This window comes from Corylus avellana, chromosome 11 (assembly GCF_965113065.1).
Source record: "Corylus avellana chromosome 11, dhCorAvel1.hap1.2, whole genome shotgun sequence".
Taxonomy (NCBI): Eukaryota; Viridiplantae; Streptophyta; class Magnoliopsida; order Fagales; family Betulaceae; genus Corylus; species Corylus avellana.
This window is the reverse complement of record NC_142500.1, coordinates 17,822,533-17,842,791: the sequence shown is the minus strand read 5'-3', so window position 1 is coordinate 17,842,791 and position 20,259 is coordinate 17,822,533. Positions and strand designations below refer to the sequence as shown.

At 34.5% G+C, this 20,259-nt stretch overlaps 2 protein-coding genes across 5 annotated transcripts; both read left to right on the top strand.

The window, feature by feature from the left end:
* Positions 1 to 974: 974 nt before the first annotated feature.
* LOC132166170 (uncharacterized) lies at positions 975 to 6,143 on the top strand. The gene is made up of 3 exons (XM_059576945.2): positions 975 to 2,260; positions 2,557 to 3,956; positions 5,818 to 6,143. Exons 1-2 carry the CDS (start codon positions 1,615 to 1,617, stop codon positions 3,894 to 3,896), a joined length of 1,986 nt encoding a protein of 661 aa, XP_059432928.1. The 5' UTR covers positions 975 to 1,614; the 3' UTR covers positions 3,897 to 3,956; positions 5,818 to 6,143.
* A 6,499-nt stretch (positions 6,144 to 12,642) lies between these two features.
* LOC132165436 (Sec14p-like phosphatidylinositol transfer family protein) lies at positions 12,643 to 19,784 on the top strand. 4 transcript variants are annotated; one of them, XM_059576000.2, is made up of 16 exons: positions 12,643 to 12,917; positions 13,089 to 13,136; positions 13,227 to 13,533; positions 14,274 to 14,373; positions 14,673 to 14,939; positions 15,034 to 15,111; positions 15,206 to 15,307; positions 15,393 to 15,442; positions 15,543 to 15,642; positions 15,758 to 15,847; positions 15,937 to 16,044; positions 16,370 to 16,454; positions 17,293 to 17,681; positions 17,781 to 17,855; positions 19,281 to 19,455; positions 19,561 to 19,784. In XM_059576000.2, the coding sequence occupies exons 2-15, from the start codon at positions 13,130 to 13,132 to the stop codon at positions 19,332 to 19,334; spliced, it is 1,812 nt and encodes a 603-aa protein (XP_059431983.2). In that variant the 5' UTR covers positions 12,643 to 12,917; positions 13,089 to 13,129; the 3' UTR covers positions 19,335 to 19,455; positions 19,561 to 19,784. The 4 variants fall into 4 exon arrangements, with proteins under 4 accessions (XP_059431983.2, XP_059431985.2, XP_059431982.2 ...); XM_059576002.2 differs by having other exon boundaries at positions 12,643 to 12,929; positions 16,370 to 16,439; XM_059575999.2 differs by having other exon boundaries at positions 12,643 to 12,929.
* Positions 19,785 to 20,259: the final 475 nt, after the last annotated feature.

The window sequence follows — 20,259 nt, the reverse complement described above, 5'->3', positions numbered from 1 at the left end:
GACATAAGAGTAATACGGTATATTACGGAGAAGATCCTCTCCAGTTGAATTTAACGGGAGAGGAGTCGGTCCCTTCTAAATGAAGGGCAAAATTGTCAAAAAAAATAATTTAAAATGACAATTTTGCCCCTTCTAAATGAAGGGACCGGTTCCTCTCACGTTGACTTCAACTAGAGAGGATCCCTTTCCGTATATTACACTTTTATCCTACCTCTATTTTACTAGATTGATATGGTAGTGTCCATCGATTTTTAGATCAATCATTGTTAAAAAAAAATACAATTTAAAAAGTTGATGAGCACTGCTGCATCAATTCAGTGGAATTGGTATAATATGTAGCATAACTCATAACATAATAAAAGTGAAAATGCACTTCAAAAATAATAATAATAATGGTGAAAATGTGGCTTCTAACCTTACTAGTAGGTAAAAGTAGTTTTGAGTTATATATATATATATATATATATATATATATATATATATGACTACAAGAGAAGGGAGAGCTAAAAGGAGATTCAAATTTGTAACATTCGTTTTATAAGACGTGATCTTGAGTCAATTGAACTACCTCTGAACGTAATGTATTTTAAGTGACTTCACATGCCACCATTACCCTAACGTGTTGTTAGAATATATATATATATACATACTTGTGTTCGTATTATGTTTAATATTTGTGTGTGCGATCAAATCTTTAGGATTTGACTACTTTATCTGCCGTATTTTTCTCCTACAAATAAAGTCATTTATAATATAAATACGACCCAGGCAATAAGATCAATATAAGATAAGGATAAGATATAGTCATCCTAAAATTCTTTTGATTTTCTTTCACTTTTCTCTTTATATTATTATTATTATTATTATTATTTTTAATTTTAATTTCAACAAATATGTCCCTTTGGCGGCACACACCTGTTCTCAAAAAAAAGGTTGAAAGGCCAAACCAGAAAATGTCTGGTATAGGAAATCTCGCTAGAGAAACCAAAATTTGAAAACCACGTGCAGTTTTGTCTCGAAAACGATGTCGTGGCAATCGCGAAGCCTATTTTCCCACTTCAAAGCGGTGAAGTACCCGTCAGTGTCCCACGCGAGGAATGTGTTTGGAGCTGGCATTTTTTTCTTTTTTTTTTAATGTATAACTTACCTTTATCTTCTTTTGGGATGCAAACAAAGTCCTTGTGAAATCATTGCGGAGTCTTGTGGGCTTTCAACTTCAGCTCTTAAAGTAGTTTGTAAATCTGTCAAAGTCCAGGTTTTTACATATTCTTTTTAGCTTCCTTATGAACTAAGCACTTGCTGTTCTTTCATTATTTACTCAACAGGATCTTTATTAAGTCAATAGAGAATCATGTGCTATAATTAGCAGTTGCCACTTTCTGAAGAATCTTTGGTTCCCATATTCTTCTTTGCACTGTTCTAGTATAAAATTGGTGTTAATATTGCATTTTGCTTGGTGGGTTTTTGTTGGTGGGTGAATTTTTGTACCCAGATCAGTATAAGCTTAAATTTTCTTGGTGGGAATTGAGATTTGAGTTCCCAAGTGCTTGTAATGATCAATTACTGCCGAAGATTTTCTGGACAAATCTGGGATTTTGAGATTTTCAAAGAAGGATGGTTTTGCAAGCAGTTCATTCATGGGATTTGTGTGGTCTTATAGGAGCATTTCTCGACCTTGCTCTGGCTTATATCCTGCTGTGTGTGTCGGTTTTTGCGTTTTTCGCCTCGAAATTCTTGAGCTTTTTTGGACTGCTTCTGCCATGTACTTGTAGTGGGATTTTTGGCTATAAAAATAGCCATTTGTGCTTTCACAGTTTGCTCTTTGATTGGCCAACAGGAATTATCTTTTCTGTTCTGAATTCGGTGTTGAATAGATTCCCTTTTGATTTGATTTGGTTTAAGGATCGAGCATGCAATTCAGATAAGAAGTCGGTTAGAGATGGGAATTGTGAAAATCGGGTTCTTGAACTGGAGAATGAAGCTTCATGCAGTTTGTTTCCCAGGAAAAGATTGCAAAATTTGGCTGATAGGGAAAGTGGGTATGATGCAAGGGGAAAGGGGGTTATGAACTTGAAGCAAAGGTCTGGATTTCGGCGCCGAAGGAGAGCTACTTTTGACAACAAAAAATTCTCTTCTGTTTTGTCCAGTGATTATTCAAGGTCGGTTGTTGCTGGAAACTCTATTTATGATGGCAGTGAAATGAGAAGCAAAACCAGTGAAAGCTTAGGTCCTGCAAGTGGGAGAGAAGATGGTTTCCTTGGTGAGTGCAATGATTTAAACTTGTCTTCTTTTTCTTTTTCTTTTTTACTTTAAAGATGTTTTCGAGCTGAAATTTGCATATTGTAATGTGATTTTTTTTTTTTTAATCAACTATTTAAATGCCATATTTAACAAGCTTTGACTTCTGATAATAGTTTTGAAATTCTCGAAAATTTCAAAGAAAATCTCAAATTGAGTTGGCCATGAAGTTGAATTTGAATATCAACCTTTGATTAGGCTACACATATTAAATATTCTAGTACAATGCTTACTGATCTTTGTAGTCATGCCATTCAGGTGAAATAAATGAACCAAATGGCATTGATGTGGGGGAAAGAAGCCAGCATAGTTTTGAATTGAGTGGATCAGTTGGTGAGGATCAAGACATATCATCTTCTGTTGAAACATATACAATTAATGCTGCAATGGGATTTGTTGGCAATGAAGCCAATGCTATCAGAATGTTGGAGCTAGCTCTTGAAGAAGAAAAAGGCGCCCGTGCTGCTCTTTACCTAGAACTGGAGAAAGAGAGAGCAGCTGCTGCAAGTGCTGCTGATGAAGCTATAGCCATGATATTACGCCTGCAGCAGGATAAAGCATCAGTAGAAATGGAAGCGAGGCAGTATCAAAGGATGATAGAAGAAAAATTTGTTTATGATGAAGAAGAGATGAGTATTTTGAAGGAAATCCTTGTCAGGAGGGAGAAGGAGAATCATTTTCTGGAGAAGGAAATTGAAGAATACAGGCAGATGAGCTTTTTAGAACATGAGCTACCAAAAGGTGACTTAAATGATAAAGTTAATAGTTGGGGACAAAGGCCTTCATCTTCCCAGGATTTGGATGATGATGAACGATCGAGGTTGCAGATTGAGAATAATTTGTCAACTGGTAAGAAAGTAAGAAATTTTTCAAATCGGCCTTCAAATTATGAGGCTCCTCTAGTTGAGAAACAATGTCAAACTCATGGATATGGCTTTCTTGAGAGAAATGCTCTTTTAGCAGGGAAAGAAAAGGATAATAGCATGGTATGCCAAAGCATGACAAGTGAGCCAACCCAAATTGGTCATGGCATTGAGATGAAATTTTCTTGTGATGGTGAAGAGCTAGAGAAAGATGGGGAAGATATGGATCAAGCAAGCAGCAATTACCATGGTTCCCTGCTTGATACAGAACCAGCTGTATATGATGTCCATGTCATTGATGATAAAAATGAAACTTGGAAAGAACAAAGCGGATCATTGATTAGCAATGATGTTGATGAACCCAGAGACTGTGCTGTCACACTGGGAACATTGAGAACCTGGAGCAGTGAGGCACCCAGTGAGGCACCCAGTGATCATCCAATCATAAGCATGGAAGAAACAGAGCCTAACATTCATGAAGGTAGTTTGGATGGGGCTGGTGAGTTACCAGTTTTGAGTCACTCACGAAGCAAAAGCTTGCTTTCTGACTTGGGGGGAGAGTCCCTATGTGCAGTCAATAGTGCAAAGTTGAAAATTGACATTGAGATTGAACGGCTCACAGAGAGGCTACGAATAGCCCAAGAAGAAAAAGAGAATCTGACTCTCAATACAGAGAATGGAGACAGGAAAAAGGATTCATTGAAACTTCTGGAGGAGATACCAAACCAGCTTTGAGAGATTCAACAATTAAGAAATCCTGTGCAGCAGGCTTCCTTGCTCCCTTCATCTTCTAAGGTGCGTTATAAAGGTTTCCTTTACCATCAATTACTTTTTTATGATACATAAGTTGAGTGTTTATACACCAATTTGTGTTATGTTTCTCTGGTCCTGGCGATCTTCTCTTACTGGTGATTGCGGTCTGTTTTCGCCTCTTTTTAATACCGAAAATGGTTATATCCTATATAGCAATAATGCGGACATGAGTATTGGTGTTTGATACAGCATCTATAAATTCTAGAATGCAATAAACAACTAAGAGTGGACAAAATCATGGGAGTAGGTGCCATTAGACTTACGAAGTTTCCAACATGAGAAAAGGCAAAATAGAAATGTCCATGTAATAAACGTCAGGATCTTGGTTTCTAAAATAGATTGGAATAACAGTTAGACATCTAATGGATGGTATTTACCATGATTTTAAATACAATGGATTGGAATAACATTTAGACATCTAATGGATGGTATTTACCATGATATTAATTTTGCTTTCATTTCTTTGAGTTTCCAAAATGTAGAAGAATCCTAAACCCCACAAACTTCGAACCATAAGTGGTTAAACCTCCACCTTAAGAAATGGAAGTAGCTGGTAGTCTTCTATAAAACACAACATATATTATTCTGTTATTTTTTATGTTAAAAACAAAATAGGGTTGTTCTACTCTATGCTTCAACTATTGTTGTCACACCTACCTTAAAAGACTATTGTTGACAAGGATTTCTTATTGGTCCAAGCCATCAAATGGCATAACCATGGTAAATGTTATTCCAAAATCTTGTTCTTACAGTTGTCAAGGAGTTAATTTGGGGCACAATGCTCATAACTGAGAAGTTTGACCTTTTTCGTATGTGAGCGTTTGTTACACGATTTCTGTTCTTGACATTGTAGACAGGTTTCTTGGGGCTTAGTGCTCGTCACTGCAGTGTCTGGCCTTTCCCTTTATAATCAATTGTTATGTCATGTATTAAACATTTTTCGGCCTTCACACTTGTCCATCCTATGATATGGTTCTTGTAACTGATATAAGACTAACGGTTTATGTTGGATGTAGCCTGAGTATCAAAGCGGTTCAGTTTAAGATCAGCTTTTTGAGAACTTTTTTTTTTTTTTTTTGAAATTGTGTACTGTGGTCAATTTTTGTTATTAAGTAATACGGAAAAAGTTCCTGATCAGCTTTTTGAAAACGTTTTACTTTTTCTTTTTGAAATTGTCTACTGTGTAGTCAATTTTTTTTTTTATTAGCTAAATATGGATAAAGTTTTGTTGCAAACCGGGTTGGAGGAATTTCCTAACCTAGTGACGTCTGCTGTCAGAATATATGATTCTTACATATATTTTTAATAGAATTAATAGAGCATGTGATTCTAACGTGAATGTCAATTTAATAGACTGAGTTAGAAAAAACTTTTTCAACTCAATTTGGAAGAAAACTTTGACCATAAACTTATGTAGCTTGATAATGTTTTAAAACAGCTTATGGAGCTGATATTCTGATTTAGAGCATATAAGTATTCATGGCGCAGCTCCTGATGTATATACTACTTAGTAAAGGACTTCATTTTTTTTCCACTTGAAATTATGTTGTTAATGTGAAGGATAGTTTAGCAAATTCCTTGCTGCATGCACCCATGAATGATGGCAAGGAAAGAATCATACATTATTGAGGCCCGATATTGAAGAGAAATTTAAGGCAGGGAAGGTTGAAGAATGTAAGAATTGTGGAATGGAGCTGCTGCTAATATTATAAAGCAGTATGCAGCCTTTCATCTATAGTTCCTCTCTCGACTCTTCACATTACATCAACTTTTAGCGTTCTTGTTGGCCATTCTTATGGTACCATATTGATCAATGCTGATGATAATGCCCTTTACTTTTCAGGTGATTTTGAAGAAAAGAAGCTCTGCAAGTGTGTCATATGAAGCCTATGAAAGCGCCTAAAATCATGTACAAAAACAACCAATTGTGTAAAGAATCAAGCTTGTAGTTATTGTTAAGGTCGGTTTTTTGTTTTTTGTTTTTTTTCTTTTTCTGGGCACTTTAGGTTAGCTGTCTCCTTGGAAATTTGTAGGTGAACTGTGGAGTCCACTGGAGTCAGGTTTTGAATTCGATGATGTTTTGTGTGTTGTAGAGTGTAAATAACCTGGTATATGTTGATTCCAAGTATAATTAAAATAGCTTTGAAGCTGTAATTTTTGAGTGATCCATCCCACCTTTCTTGCCTTTAGGAGGGGAGAAAAAGATTAATAATGTCCTATCAATCATACCCATCATTTTTCCTCCGGGTCTGAGGGAGTATGGCCAAAAGGCTGCAAATGGGTGTAATTATTATGTTGAGCATTTTACTTAAAAAGAAGATAAAAAAAGAAAAGGGTGACTCTTTATGTGGTGGACAGTGGATCTGGCTGATCCCACTGAAATAGCTTATGATAATGCAGATTTTTATTCTGATGCTTTCTCTGGTCTCCTGCCAAATAGATTTTTATATATCTTCAAATTGTGCCTATAGTTGCTCAAACTTTGCCTTCATGGCTAACTTCCTGGGGCCTGAAGCATGGGGAGGAAATGGTAGGATTGGATAGGGGTAGGGAGGTGAGGTCGCTTGGGAGCGCCTTGTTGCTACTTATGATCATAATTGGCCGCAGATGCAGTGGAGTTATAAGTGGTTCTGGGCGGAGCTTACTCCGGGTTGTAGTTGCAAGCAAGTATAGGAGGATTTTGAGTGGGTTGAGGGAAGGCCCGGCAGCTGGGACTAGGTTGGCCCAATCACCAATAGTCATAGTTTTTTTTTTTTTTACATGTCCACACAAAAGGAGAAAGAAAAATTTGAATTAGTGACCTCTGCTTTATGAGGCGTGGTTTCCAGCCGATTAAGCTACTCCTTACGAACACCAATAGTCATAGTTGAGTATGCATAATTATATTTTCATATTATTTTTGTTATTTTATATAAAAAAATACTAATAAAGGTCTCAATTTATAAATATTCAAAGCATGGATTTTGAATTTATCAAATTAAAAACTAGAGTTTCAAAGTTAAAAACTTAAAAAAAAAAAAAAAAAGGCGAAAATACAAGGATAGATCATAGAGCCGGCGCCAGGTTGGCCCAATCACCTGTAGTCATAGTTGAATAAGCATAATTATATTTTTATATCGTTTTGTTATTTATGTTTTAAAAAATACCAATAAAGGTCTCAATTTATAAATATTCAAATCATGGATCTTGACTTCATCAAATTAAAAACAAAGTTTCAAAGAAAAAAAAAAGAAAAGGAAAATACGAGGAGGTTATGACATAATTTTCCTTAAACTAACACTATTGATGTATAATTCCATAAGAAAGTGAAAGAAGTTCTAATATTAATATATTATTATAAAATGAAGGTCCCCTATAAATCTTATATTTTACAATAACAGAAAATTGATAATTTAGTTATTATTATTATTCTAAATGCCATTAATGACACAAATCAAAATCATCATAGCCACAAAAAAAAATAAGAACGTTATAAAAACATGAAAAGTCTAAAGTCTCAGTGATGCCAAAGGCAAAATAATTGAAAACAAATATTTCTTTTCTTTTCTTTTGGTTTAATGTGTGAATAAGATTCCATTCAGTAATCTCTAGTACAGCTTCTACCGACATAACCGACATCAAGTATTTATTTTTGCTAGAAGGAAATTAAGCATCATCAATTAATTTTAAGCGAAATTTTATAATGAGAATGAGCATCAAGTCATCAACCCACGTGGGAGGCTGGGACCCTCCTACTCAACCCCTTAAAGTTTCAACATTATCTCCTACACCATAAATTATATTTTTATCTTACAATTACTTCACAATACTTATATAATTGTCTGAACCAACTCTTTGATTAATTATTTTATTTATATATATAAAAAAAAAATGAACATTTGATTGTCACGTCAATGTTGTAGGTTAATTGTAAGGATAAAAATGTAGTTTTTAACATTTTTCATGCAATATATTACACTTTTATCTCACTTGGTTGATGTGACCGTGTCTATCAACCTTTTTATTTATTTTTTATTTTTAACAATGGCTCACTCAAGAGTTGATGGCCATAGCCATATTAGCCTAATAAGATGAAGTGTATATATAACATTAATCATTGTACAAAGTTAAGGCTCATTGATAATGTTATACACTACATTCTTTTATCTCATTTTACTAACAATTGTTAGTTAAAACCATGTCAGTATTGTAAGATATAATAGGATAAAAATATGGTTTATAACATTTCTCATGCTATACACTGCACTCTCATTTCATTGAACTGATATAACAGTGTCCATCAACTCTTGAATGTTTTAACAATAGATGATTCAATAGTTAATAAGCATTGACACAGCAACCAATAAGATAAGGTGAAATGATGTATGGTATATAACATTGATCATTGTACAAAGTACACTACATTTTTATCTCATTTCATTAACTAAGCATTGTCAATTATTATTATTATTATTTAATAATGACTTATTAATTAGATAAAAGTAAGATAAAAAGAATAGTTTCTAATATTTCTTTATTTATAGATAAGTACTTTGTAATTTTATTCCACCCCTTTCGCATTAGGTGGTTGAACAAGAGCTCTAATGGGTCCCGCCTCCCGGCTGGATTGAAGCGCAACGTTCACCTTGTTCTTTTTTTAAAACAAAAATTTGGCCGGCTTAATTGGTAAATAAGTTGAACCGACATTTTATAATTCAAATTAAACTTTATAGATCTAATAGTACATATATATTATCATATAATAAATACACTGTCCTATCATTTTAAACTGACATTACATAAATACCACTAATGAATAGAACAAAATCTACGGTCCTCAGCTTGGAGGAGGATTCCTCCCTCCCTCCTCCTCCTCCTCCCTGCTTGTACGGTTTTTCCGTTTGTTCCATTTTATTTTGAGCTTTTTTCCTTTAGTGCCCCATAGCACAGCGGTTGTCGTAACTCCACCTTGTCATCTTCACTGTGCTGCTCGCCCTTTTTTTCGCGCCGCCGACAGCCTCTTCCGCTCCTTGCTGCTGTGTTGTGATTTTTTTTTTTTTTTTTTTTTTCCCTATACTGTTTTGCTTGTTTTGTTATCCTGGCTTTTGAGCTTAAAACATGAATAATTTTTTGGTCTTTCAGGTCGAAAAAGACTAGTTTTAGCGTTGTGCTTTTGTTTATACCTGGAAAATGGCTACCTATGTTTTGGATTGAGTTTGTACCAGACAGATTTGTTCAATAAGCTGAAGATTGGGCATGGGTTAGTGAATGTAGACATTATAGGATTTCAATGTAAAATTTGTATGTTTTTTACCTCTATGATGTGTAATCCTTTATGAATTTTAGAGTTTTATGCTCTGTGATTGTAAGAGTTTTTATGCTTTTAATTATTCATGAATAAAATAGGAATGAATTTCTGTTCGAAAAACAAAATCTAAAATGTTAAAAAATAATTAGCAATAAAAATAAAAAATAGACTTGTGGGCACCATGACATAGATGGTGTATGGACATTCCTGATCCCACCAGAGAGTGAGACGGGTGGTGCCACCATTAATGCTGCATGCATGAAAACCCCCTTGTGTCTGACCCCACCATGTCCATGCCACTCCCGACCACATCACATGGTAGGCCAGATGTCAACGGTTTCTAGATCGTCTACCGTGTTTCCACTATCCTCTTCACTTTGCACTTATATTTTGGGCGGACCATAAATTAGTAGATTAAGATTAAAGAATTTAATTTGTTTAATTAAATTAATCAAATTAAAATTAATTTATATAATTTTATATTTATGTCTTAGCATCTAAACCTGAGCGCATTATAAATTACAACATTGCCACCCTTGATTATGGTAAGAATTGTCAAGTTGTAGTCTAGTTTTCATAATCAGTTGTATCACTCTGTTTCTTTTTTAATGAGTGGATCAAGGATTCAACTGAATGATATTATTGCATTCAAAATGATTCAACCAATATATATTTTTCTTGGCCATAATTGATTAATGTTTAAATGTTATATTAGATTGGGTGAAATAAAAGAGCACACGGCGTGCGTTTTTTTTTTTTTTTTAATAATTAAGAATAAAAAAAAAATTTGCACAGGCGTGCACAGCACGCCGTGTGCTGTGTATCACGGTCCTATTAGATTATTTCAATGATTCAAATCTAATGAATTTAGACTAAGAAAATGTTGAGTCAAGTAGTATATAAATTGATTTAAAAATGCAATTTTATATGAATAAAATAACTTCTTCTTTTTTTTTTCGTTTGAGTGGAATATAGAATAATAGAATCTTATAGGATTTAACGATGGTTTCCAATGTCTAGTTCATCCCATAATTAAAAAAATAGCAAAAATGAAAAAGGGCATATCCTCACCAAATCAACAGTACTAGATGCCGTTGTATTTGGACGTAAACTACAACCAACAACTGCATACATGTAATAAATAAGAAATGCTTTAAAGACACATTCTCTTTACAGATTCGGGCCGATTTGGTTTAAGTGCTGTAAAAAAAAAAATTACATAAAATTTTGTATAGTTTTTTGAACAATTTAGATTTAATTTTAAATTTTTTATGAGAAAAAAAGGAATGAAATCAACTAAAGAAAAAAAAAAAATCTCATATCGTATTTTTTGTCACACATGAACCAAATCCGACAAAATCCATCAGCTCTTCTTATGTTAGAAAGATTTATAACACATATTTATTTCTATCTGATGCATACATTAATTATGCCAACAAAATTTCAGACAAAATCCCGTGACATGTACACGTTTCTTTGTAATGTTTTGATTTTTTGATTTTATTTATTTTTATTTTTTAAGAAATTTTACTTTAACCTTTTGGACTTTCACATCTCTCAATTTGGACCTCTGAACTTTCAATTACCCTTAATGTAAACTCTTCCATCAATTTTAACTGTTAAAAATATCAAAAAAACCAAAATATCCCTAATTTTTTTTTTAAAATAAAAAACATTTTAGAATTAAAGAATTTTATACAAAAGTCATGGGTATAAATGTCATCTAACATTTAAAATTTGACGGAAAGATCTACGTTAAGAGCAATTGAAAGTTAAGAGTTCAAAATGAGAGATTTAAAAGTTTGAGAAGTTTGTCAAATTGCGTAAAAATTCAAGGGGCTAAACCGAAGTTTTTTTTTTTTTTTTTTAAATATATTATACAAAATACATCTTGTATACAAATAAAATTATCAAAATATCAATTAATTTAATTTTTCTTGTTGCGGCAAGGAATATTACTTTATGAGGTTCGTACGAAAGTAAATACACAAGATGGCCCAAATCAGGACACCGAAGAGGTGACCAGACCAATAACACAAAATTTACCAAAAACATAAATATAAATAAATAAATAGCACATAAGGTAAACGCACGAGGCGACGCTCTTTATACCTTTCCAAAAAGTGGGAGCTTTCTTCGCATCTGCAAAGTCTCGATATCACCTTCATCCACTTGGCAAGAAACAAGAGGCCGGTGACTTGGACGACTCCAAAGTCCCTCCCTTTTTTCCGTTGCGTAAGCACTAACAGTCTACAGCTCCCTCCGTCAACAAACGGCTACCAAAAGAACAGAGAAAATTATAAAAAATATGAAATTAAGATTTTTCTATTGATAATTACACCATAACATTCTTAAGATCTTAATTATTATGTTATTAAATAGTTTATATTTTACTAATTTGATATAAACCTTAACGGAATATAATATATTAAGAGAAAATTAAGAACTATATTGAATTGATATAATCTAATGTATAAAATTGTAAAAAAATTCATTCAATCTAATTTGAACAAAACTCTGGAAATATTCTAGAAAATCTAAAAGAACTTATTAGCTATCAAGTCAATCATATAGTGATTAGGTTCTCATCTTCTCTTTAATAATGTTCGGATTCCAATTCACATTAACACGTTTAATAGAAATATGATCAAATCATGATTTAACTTAAAGAAATGCTTACAATTATTCCGTTTAGACTCCTTCTATTCAACTCTCCATAATTTACATTATTGACCATGCGCTTTGTGTCATTTTCTATATATATATATATATATCATCCCATTCTTATATTTTCCGTCATCATATTTCGTTTTTATCTTCTATAAGCTTCGTCAAAATGGATTTTGTTTTATCTCAACTCATATTTAGGTTTCGTAAAAAAAAGTCCACCATTAATCAATTAAATTGGCAAGTCAAAATTTTTATTTATAAATAAATAAATAAACATAATAAAAGTTTGAGTATCCCTAACAACATTATTAACTTTTAAAAAATTAAATTTAAAAAATACTATTTAGTATACTACTCTATAACTGTGATAACTTGACAGTAAAAATTACTTTTTAAACTTTTTTTTTTAAAATTATTGATGATCAAAAGGTTGATCTTTACTGTACTACATCATCTCAACAATATGACAGTCATATTTCTCTTTTACTAAATAGCATTACTAGTTTAAAGTTCTCTTGTTGAAGTTTTTGGTCAAACTTTGACCACACGCCTCTAATAATTAACTATTAAAAGCTACAAAAGAAAAATAGAAGAGTAAAAAGACACTTGCACCCACCCCTCTCTTTTGCCGTCAAGAAACGGAAACGGGAAGCCAAAGGAATAAAAGAGGAAATGGCTGAAAAGTAAATGAAACAGAGGAACCAACAAAAAAATTGCAGGAGAGGCATCAGCGAAAGGAGCCGGCGTTAATGTAAAAAAAGCTGACGCGGCCGGTGCACGCTACGTCTCCATTCTAACGCTTTTGACAGCGACATGTGCTACGCCTCCTCAGCTCCCTCTTCCCCCTTCTTCCACCTAAAGAGTTAAAATACAGAAAGACAACGTCCTTCGTAATACGAAAGCACCCGTCCTTCTCTCACACACACACAGCCTGTATTGTTTTAGGAATTGAGCCAAAAAGAAAAGGAGAATTGCCGGTGAATCTGGTGCGTTTGATTGTACGTATTTGGAGAATTATCTGATCCTCGTTTTTGTTCAATGCGGAATTTTGTCTTTTACTATGAGGTTTCAGCTGAGAATCTTGCGGATTTTCAAGATCTAGAGCTAATTATGCCGGTCTTATTGAAAAATGCTAATCGGTTTTTGTTTTCTTGCAGATATTTATTTGATATTGAATTCTGAGAGTTTTATAAACACAATGCCGGGTACGTTCTTGCACCTGAAAATTAATATTTGATCAGAATGAGATTTTTTAAATATTAATTTTGTTATGGTTATTATATTTTTGGCTTTAGGAGAAGTGGCTTCAAATCAAGAGGAAGGGAAGGGCAAGAGCGGTTGTGAGGCGGAGACGGCGTCGGAGGACGAGAGGCGAAGGGTTCGGGGCAGATCTCTGAAGAAGAAGGCAATGAGCGCTTCCACGAGGCTCTCGCACACTCTCAGGAAGCGCGGGAACCGGGTCGCCGACTGCCGATTCGCCTCGATTTCGATCTACGATGTCCGCGACGCCAAGGAAGAACAAGCTGTCAACGCGTTCCGCGAGGCATTGCTCTCCAAAGATCTCCTCCCGCGTCGCCACGATGATTACCACACTTTGCTCAGGTAGCTGATTCATTGCGTAACGTATATAAATATTCTATCCATAGCTCTAAGTTATTAGTTCGTAAATCTAAGCGTGATTCGAGTTATGATATAAACATCGTTGTGTACAGTTGCGTGCTAAATTTTTATGCGTTTTGTTGACTTAAATATTAGATATCTAATGTATAGCAATATTGCTATACATAAGCAATGGTTTGCACATTTAGCATACTTCTTGAAAATTTTAGAATTGTTTCATTTAATGACTGATACAGATTCAGAAGTGAACAAGCCAGTGGTAACGAGAGTATTGAGCATAAATTTTGGGAAATGCATGTCAGCATTATAACCATTCTGTATTGTGGTTTTGCGCTAATAAGAGTCGTTTGACATTTAGATTTCACAGGTCAAAAGGTGTTTTTAAACAAAATTGCAAGAAAAGGGTTGCGTTTTTAAGAACAGACGATTTTAAAGGCCAAACATCGATTTTGTTGAACACATTGCGTTTTTAGAAATTGCATTTTTATTAACACTCGACATGGAGATTGAACATGCTTATGTGGATTAGTCGGGTGCTCAAAGAACCATGAATAAGCTGTGTGCGCGTAACACATTATTGTGTTTTTTCAATAAGTATTCATGACTTACCAATTATACTGTGTAACTTTTTTTCTCATTTAATTATATTTTTGGGCACGTTACGTTTTATCTTCCCATTTATCCCACATAATTATTGAAAACTGGAATTTTCCTTGCTGCAGGTTTCTAAAGGCAAGGAAGTTTGACATTGATAAAACTCTTCATATGTGGACTGAAATGCTTAACTGGAGGAAAGAGAATGGTGTGGATTCTTTTTTATGGGTAAGTTGTTATCATGGTAACACCCCACACCCCCCCCCCCCCCCCCCTCCTCCCCCAAATGGAATAGGATTTGTTAATAGTAATTTGATAAGGTGAATGTTCTGGTGGATAGAAACAAAAAAGTCTTAGCCAATGTTGGGATTCTGAATGGGCAGTTGACGCATGTAGTTTTGGTTGGGAAACCTTTTTAGCAATTATTGTTGAAAGTTTTTCCTGGAGTACCTGCTATATGTGTTATTAGTTATATATTTAATGTCTCCAATTCAAAGAGATTTTACAATGGAATGATTTATGTATAGGATTTTGTATATGATGAATGTGAAGAAGTTCAGCGCTGGTATCCGCATGGTTACCATGGTGTAGACAGAGGGGGACGACCTGTTTATATTGAAAGACTTGGCAAAGTTGATCCCAGCAAGCTGATGAATGTCACCACAGTGGACCGGTTTTTAAAATATCATGTTCAGGGGTTTGAGAAGGTCTTCAGTGAGAAGTTCCCAGCATGTTCCATTGCTGCCAAGAGACACATAGATTCCACAACAACAGTACTGGACGTACATGCGCTGGTAATTTTAGCTTATTATGGCATCTATCTCACTTCTGAATTATTTATGTGTTTGCACAATATCATTGCTTCTCATTGCTCTGCTTCTTTTGCAGAACTGGGTGAGCTTTGGCAAGGTCGCCCATGATCTTGTTATGCGCATGCAAAAAATTGATGGTGACAACTATCCTGAGGTGGTTTAATAGCATATGAAACTAGAAAGATAGTATCTGAATTGTTGTAGCATGAATCTGTGAATCGATTCTGATATTAGCTCATTTTCTACAGACATTGCATCAGATGTTCATTGTTAATGCTGGTAGTGGGTTCAAATTACTATGGAATACGGCAAAAGGTTTTCTAGACCCAAGGACTACTGCAAAGATACATGTATGAGTTTTTTTTTTTTTTTTTTTCCTTTGACCTTTGGTGGCTGTTGGAACTCATCACTAGTGGTTCTTCACTGATTCCACAGGTTTTAGGCAACAAATTCCAAAATAAGTTGTTGGAGGCCATAGACCCAAGGTTGGGATTCCACTTACCATAGTAATTTTGCAGTTTAATTACAATGTAGTGTTTTTGTGACTCATCACAAAAATAATTTGAGCATTTATCTGCTTAACAGCCAACTGCCAGATTTTCTGGGTGGAACTTGCTCATGCCCGAATGAAGGCGGGTGCCTTAGATCTGACAAGGGGCCTTGGAATAATCCTGAAATAATGAAAGTATGTTCCTAGTCAGTGGACTGACTACACAGTTCATTCTTAAATATTGATATTTGAGGAAATCTAAACTTCAAACTAATGCCTTGAATCATCCTTTATCTACTTGTATTTGCAGCTGGTACATGTAGGAGATGCAATGTATCTGAGAAGGATTAAGAGTACCTCTAATAGTGATGATTTAGAAGTGAAGTCATCTGTCTCTAAGGTGACTTATAGATACTTTGACGACTCATTCTGTCTTCTATCATCTTCCAGTCACAATATGTTCTTAGATGATATTTCTTCTTTTTGCAGTTTGCAAGTAGTGAAATATCTTTCGTTGGGTCAGGATCAGACATGCTGACAAGTGCTTCTGGCTTCAGACGGTCAATGCCACTTTGTCGTGAAACGGGTGTACTGGAAGTCAGTTTCCTTTTTCCTTACTGGTTTCTGTATTATCCCTCGTTATACTGAACTGTTCTCAGTAGTTCTTAATTGATGAGGGCATCTATTTATTATCTATTGCACAAAAACATGTGCGCACATGCGCAAAAGTGTCTTGTCTGAGCTGCTATCTTGGTTGGAATAATCAATGCTAGTTCTATGTATAAGTTCCATGAGGATATACATTCTTATGTGTGTCCATTTGATCATTATCACTTGGTGTGAATATTGAACTTTTCTTTTATGCTACCTATGTGAAGACAATCATTTCTGTAACTCTTGCTTTGTGTCTATATATGCTCAGGAAAGGATGACTGACCCTGCATCCACCTGCAGCCTGGTTGAACCAGTTGGTGCCACCGTAAGGCTTGAAGGTACTAGTTCAACAAGTAGGTTATCACTCAGCTCCTCGTCTAATAGTAACTATTTTTCTTGGTTTTGATGTTATTGGTGTACAACAAATGATATTCATGAATGAATTTTTATGGTTGTGCTTTTCTCATTTATTAAAATTTACTAGTGACAAATTGAATTGTTTTTTCTACTTTCTGCATCCAGATGTAGATGTCATGTGTCGGGCAAACTTTGCCTCATTGTCCAGGCTCAAGTAGGTACAGGGCTATAGGGTTTGGCCAGTTTGGCCAGGTTGGGTTTCTCTACAAAATAGGAGAGAGAGATTAATTGCTGGATTGTCTTGTATGTACCATTAACTGATACCAAGACATCGAAAAAAAAATCTTCAAGTTGTTTCTAAAGATAGCGTAGGGCACTACCCATACATGTGCTTTCTATGATAGAAGCTTAATGAAAGAGTAGCCTGTACTCACCAAAAAGAAAAATATTAGCCTGTAATTAGACGAGTAAGACTAGGAATATGCTTTGTTCCCTATTGCATTTGATGCAAATAGTATATGGGGCTCCCAATCTGGATTTTCTATTTTAATCTTTTTCTAGCACATTTTCAGCATAATGAAAACTTCTCTTCGAGTAATTATGCAAAATATTTTTAGTTGTTTCAGAGGCCTCTATCAGATGGATCATAAAAAGATGTGTATGAAGTTAGGTTCTCATTATTGCATGAGTTGGTTTATTTAGTACGGTGGTGAATTTATGATTTTGTTTTCCTCTTTCTTAGTGCAAAAAGCTTCTATATGGATATTGTGATTTAGAACACTTGCTACTGCAACATGCTTTTACATACTCTTAGCTTGGTGCTGCCTGTGACAGGTGATTCAACAAACAATGGTACTCGAAGAAGGCCGTTGAAGAAGTTCATTCCCTATTTAACAAGTTTAATTGTTCATGTCATACTCAAAATGTTAACATGTGCATATCTAGTACTATCTGGGCTGGGGAGATTTTTTGCAGTGCAGCGTGCAGACCAACCGTTAGGAAACAATAGCAAACCCCAGTTTTCCGATTCAGGATCTGAGGAGCAGCTCATTTCACGGTCAATCAAAGAGGACCCACTCTGGCAGAGGCTGCAGCATTTAGAAACATTAGTAAATGACCTGGTTAACAAACCTACAAAAATTCCTCAAGAGAAGGATGATATGCTTCGAGAATCTTTGAGTCGTATCAAATCCATGGAATATGACTTACAGAAGACAAAGAAAGTAAATGACCCTTCTCTCACAAACATAAGTCTGAATAATATAGCTCCTGTTCAAACAAGTTTTCTTACGTTGATTGTATTTTGTCATGTTCATTTGTAGGCACTGCTTGCAACTGCATCAAAGCAAGTGCAGCTCGCTGATTCATTGGAAGGTTTAAAGGAGAACAGCTCAACCGTAAGTTCCTATTGCCCATAAAAATAAAATAAATAATTTTAATTTTTAAATTCACTAGGTAAAAGCAGTTTACGTAAGTAAGAAGAGCTTGTGGAAGTTCATCTGAAGCTTCCTCAATGGTGGATTTGTTTATATGTCGCATGACTCACATCACTCGAGAAATGATTTTTGGATAGCTTCAAAGCAACCATCCTGCACAATTTAGTAACGTGGCTTAGCTTTCTTTCTAGCCTTGCTTTCTTTTCCTTTCCCCTTCGATAAGTGAACAAATACAGTAAAAAACTTCTAAAAATGTATAAGAATAAGCAAATATTAAACAAAGGAAAAGCAATTAAACTCCATTACTAGGAATGTTCACCAGTTCCTCTTCTTTTTTTAAAAAAATTACCTGATAGTTATGGTTCTTGGAGATAGAGAAGATGTTAATATTGACATGATTATCTCCAGGGCTATGCAGAATTATGGCAATCTTCACAAAGTAGATGGTTGTATTATCTACCAGCTAAGTGAAAGATTTCCATCCCATCAATTTTCCAAAGATTCGATGGAAGTTTGTTGGTTTTTACTTAGTTGTAGAAGCTAGTTTGTAGGAATAAAAACTAAAATCCGAGAGTACGTTTGGTTGCAATTTTCAAAGTGTTTTTTGCTTTTTATCAGAGGTGGGGGAGGTATGACAGGGGGTTGGCTCACCCACTAACACGGGGTTGCGGACACCCCAAACTCATAATTATTTCCTTTTTTCTTCGATTTTTTTTTTTTTTTTTTTTTGAGAAAATGGTATAACTATAATTTTTTACGGGCTTCATAAAAAAAAATTGATGGAATCTATATGGAATTAGATCGAATGTTTGATTTAGTAATGAGAACAAACTCTAGAAGCTAAAAGATACAAATAGAAATCAGGAGCGATTTGATAAAGGCTTGGAACTCAAGGAGTGATTTAGTAATTTTTTTTTTTTTTTTTCTTTATGTTATGATTTTTTTTTTTTCAATATTACATCCGAATACTTTTCAGTTTTTTTCCTTTCAAACATATTTATCAAAACAAAACAAGTTTTCAGATGTGAACCTCAACTTATACTTTTTAGTTTTCAAACAATAGAAAGACTTTTCAAAACACAAAATAGAAAACACTTTTACAAAACTTATCCCAACATGCTTTGAAGTTTTTGGTACTAGGAAACTTCAATTATGCAAGAAAAAGAACTTAATTCTGTAACTTATTAAAATGAATTAGTAAGCTTCGGGAAGCTGGGTTCATCAATGGTTGCCTACCTTTTGTTTGTATGAGATATAAAAGAATTTTGCTGAAATTTGATTTCTTTTCTACTGATATATGATCGACTAGACTACATAGTTGAATGTTTGTCAAACCATCAAGAGGACATGCACATGCTGACAACATTTTATTTTGCCAAATATCAGGGGACAAACTCTTGTTGGCCGAGACATTGTAAATCTTATAAAGCAGGAAGATGAATAAATTGTTTTGAGACACAGTTTGCTGAAGTTGTTGGTAAAGGATGCCTATTGACTCTCAAAAATGCAATAACTTCCACATCCGAGTTCAATCAGCAGATTCAAAGGGTTGCCATTTTAGGTGACCATCTCTTCTCGATATTTTGATGCAAGATCATCCTCCTTCCCTCTCTCTCTCTCTCTCTCTCTCTCTCTGAGGAATCTTTTCATTTCCATTTTTTCTCAGGTTCTTTGTGTTGCCAGTTGAAAGTAGTCATCCACCAATGAGAGAAAACCACAGGGCCATTGAACCCAGTTCATTTAGATAAGCGTATGCGCGTGTACATAATATTTTATATAAATGTGTTACTCTCTTTTTGGACTGGTAACAGTATGATACTTGACTTCACTTGTATTCAATACCAACTGTAAATTTACAAAAGCAGTGGCCAGATTCTGCCACATTTTTCACTTGAAAGCTTGCCATTGAAAGATTTATTTAGTTTTGAGTTCAATAGATCTGTTTTCGCTTGGGATTGTTATGTGAAGTATAAACTTGTTAGTCAAGTGTCATTGGAAATTAGCGTGTGCACTTGAGAGTATGTGTAGCATTTCTCTTCAACAATAGCAAAGTTAATCATATTTGCAATTTTATCTGAGATCAATCACACATACATGGTGAACTTATTCTTTTACCATTACATTACCTTTTGCCACCAAAAATCCTCGATGAATGCCAGATTTTACTATTACGATTATTAAGAAAGAAGTCTTTAGATGTATTATAATTATCTTTGATTAGAAGTCAACATTTATTAAGGTTGATATAATCATAATATGGAAAGGATAAGAGTGACGTTTCCTAAGATAATGGTCTTAGAGATGACAAACTTGCACATATACTAATGGGTAATAACTTGAACAAGATTGAAGCCAAGTTTTCCTC

Bases quoted from the DNA above. Each gene is read 5' to 3' on its own strand.
- LOC132165436 (XM_059576000.2), top strand. The intron at 14,940-15,033 runs GTAATTTTAGCT...CTTCTTTTGCAG, and splicing joins TACTGGACGTACATGCGCTG to AACTGGGTGAGCTTTGGCAA. The intron at 15,112-15,205 runs GTGGTTTAATAG...CATTTTCTACAG, and splicing joins ATGGTGACAACTATCCTGAG to ACATTGCATCAGATGTTCAT.
- LOC132166170 (XM_059576945.2), top strand. From the start codon at position 1,615: ATGGTTTTGCAAGCAGTTCATTCATGGGATTTGTGTGGTCTTATAGGA. The intron at 2,261-2,556 runs GTGAGTGCAATG...CATGCCATTCAG, and splicing joins GAGAGAAGATGGTTTCCTTG to GTGAAATAAATGAACCAAAT.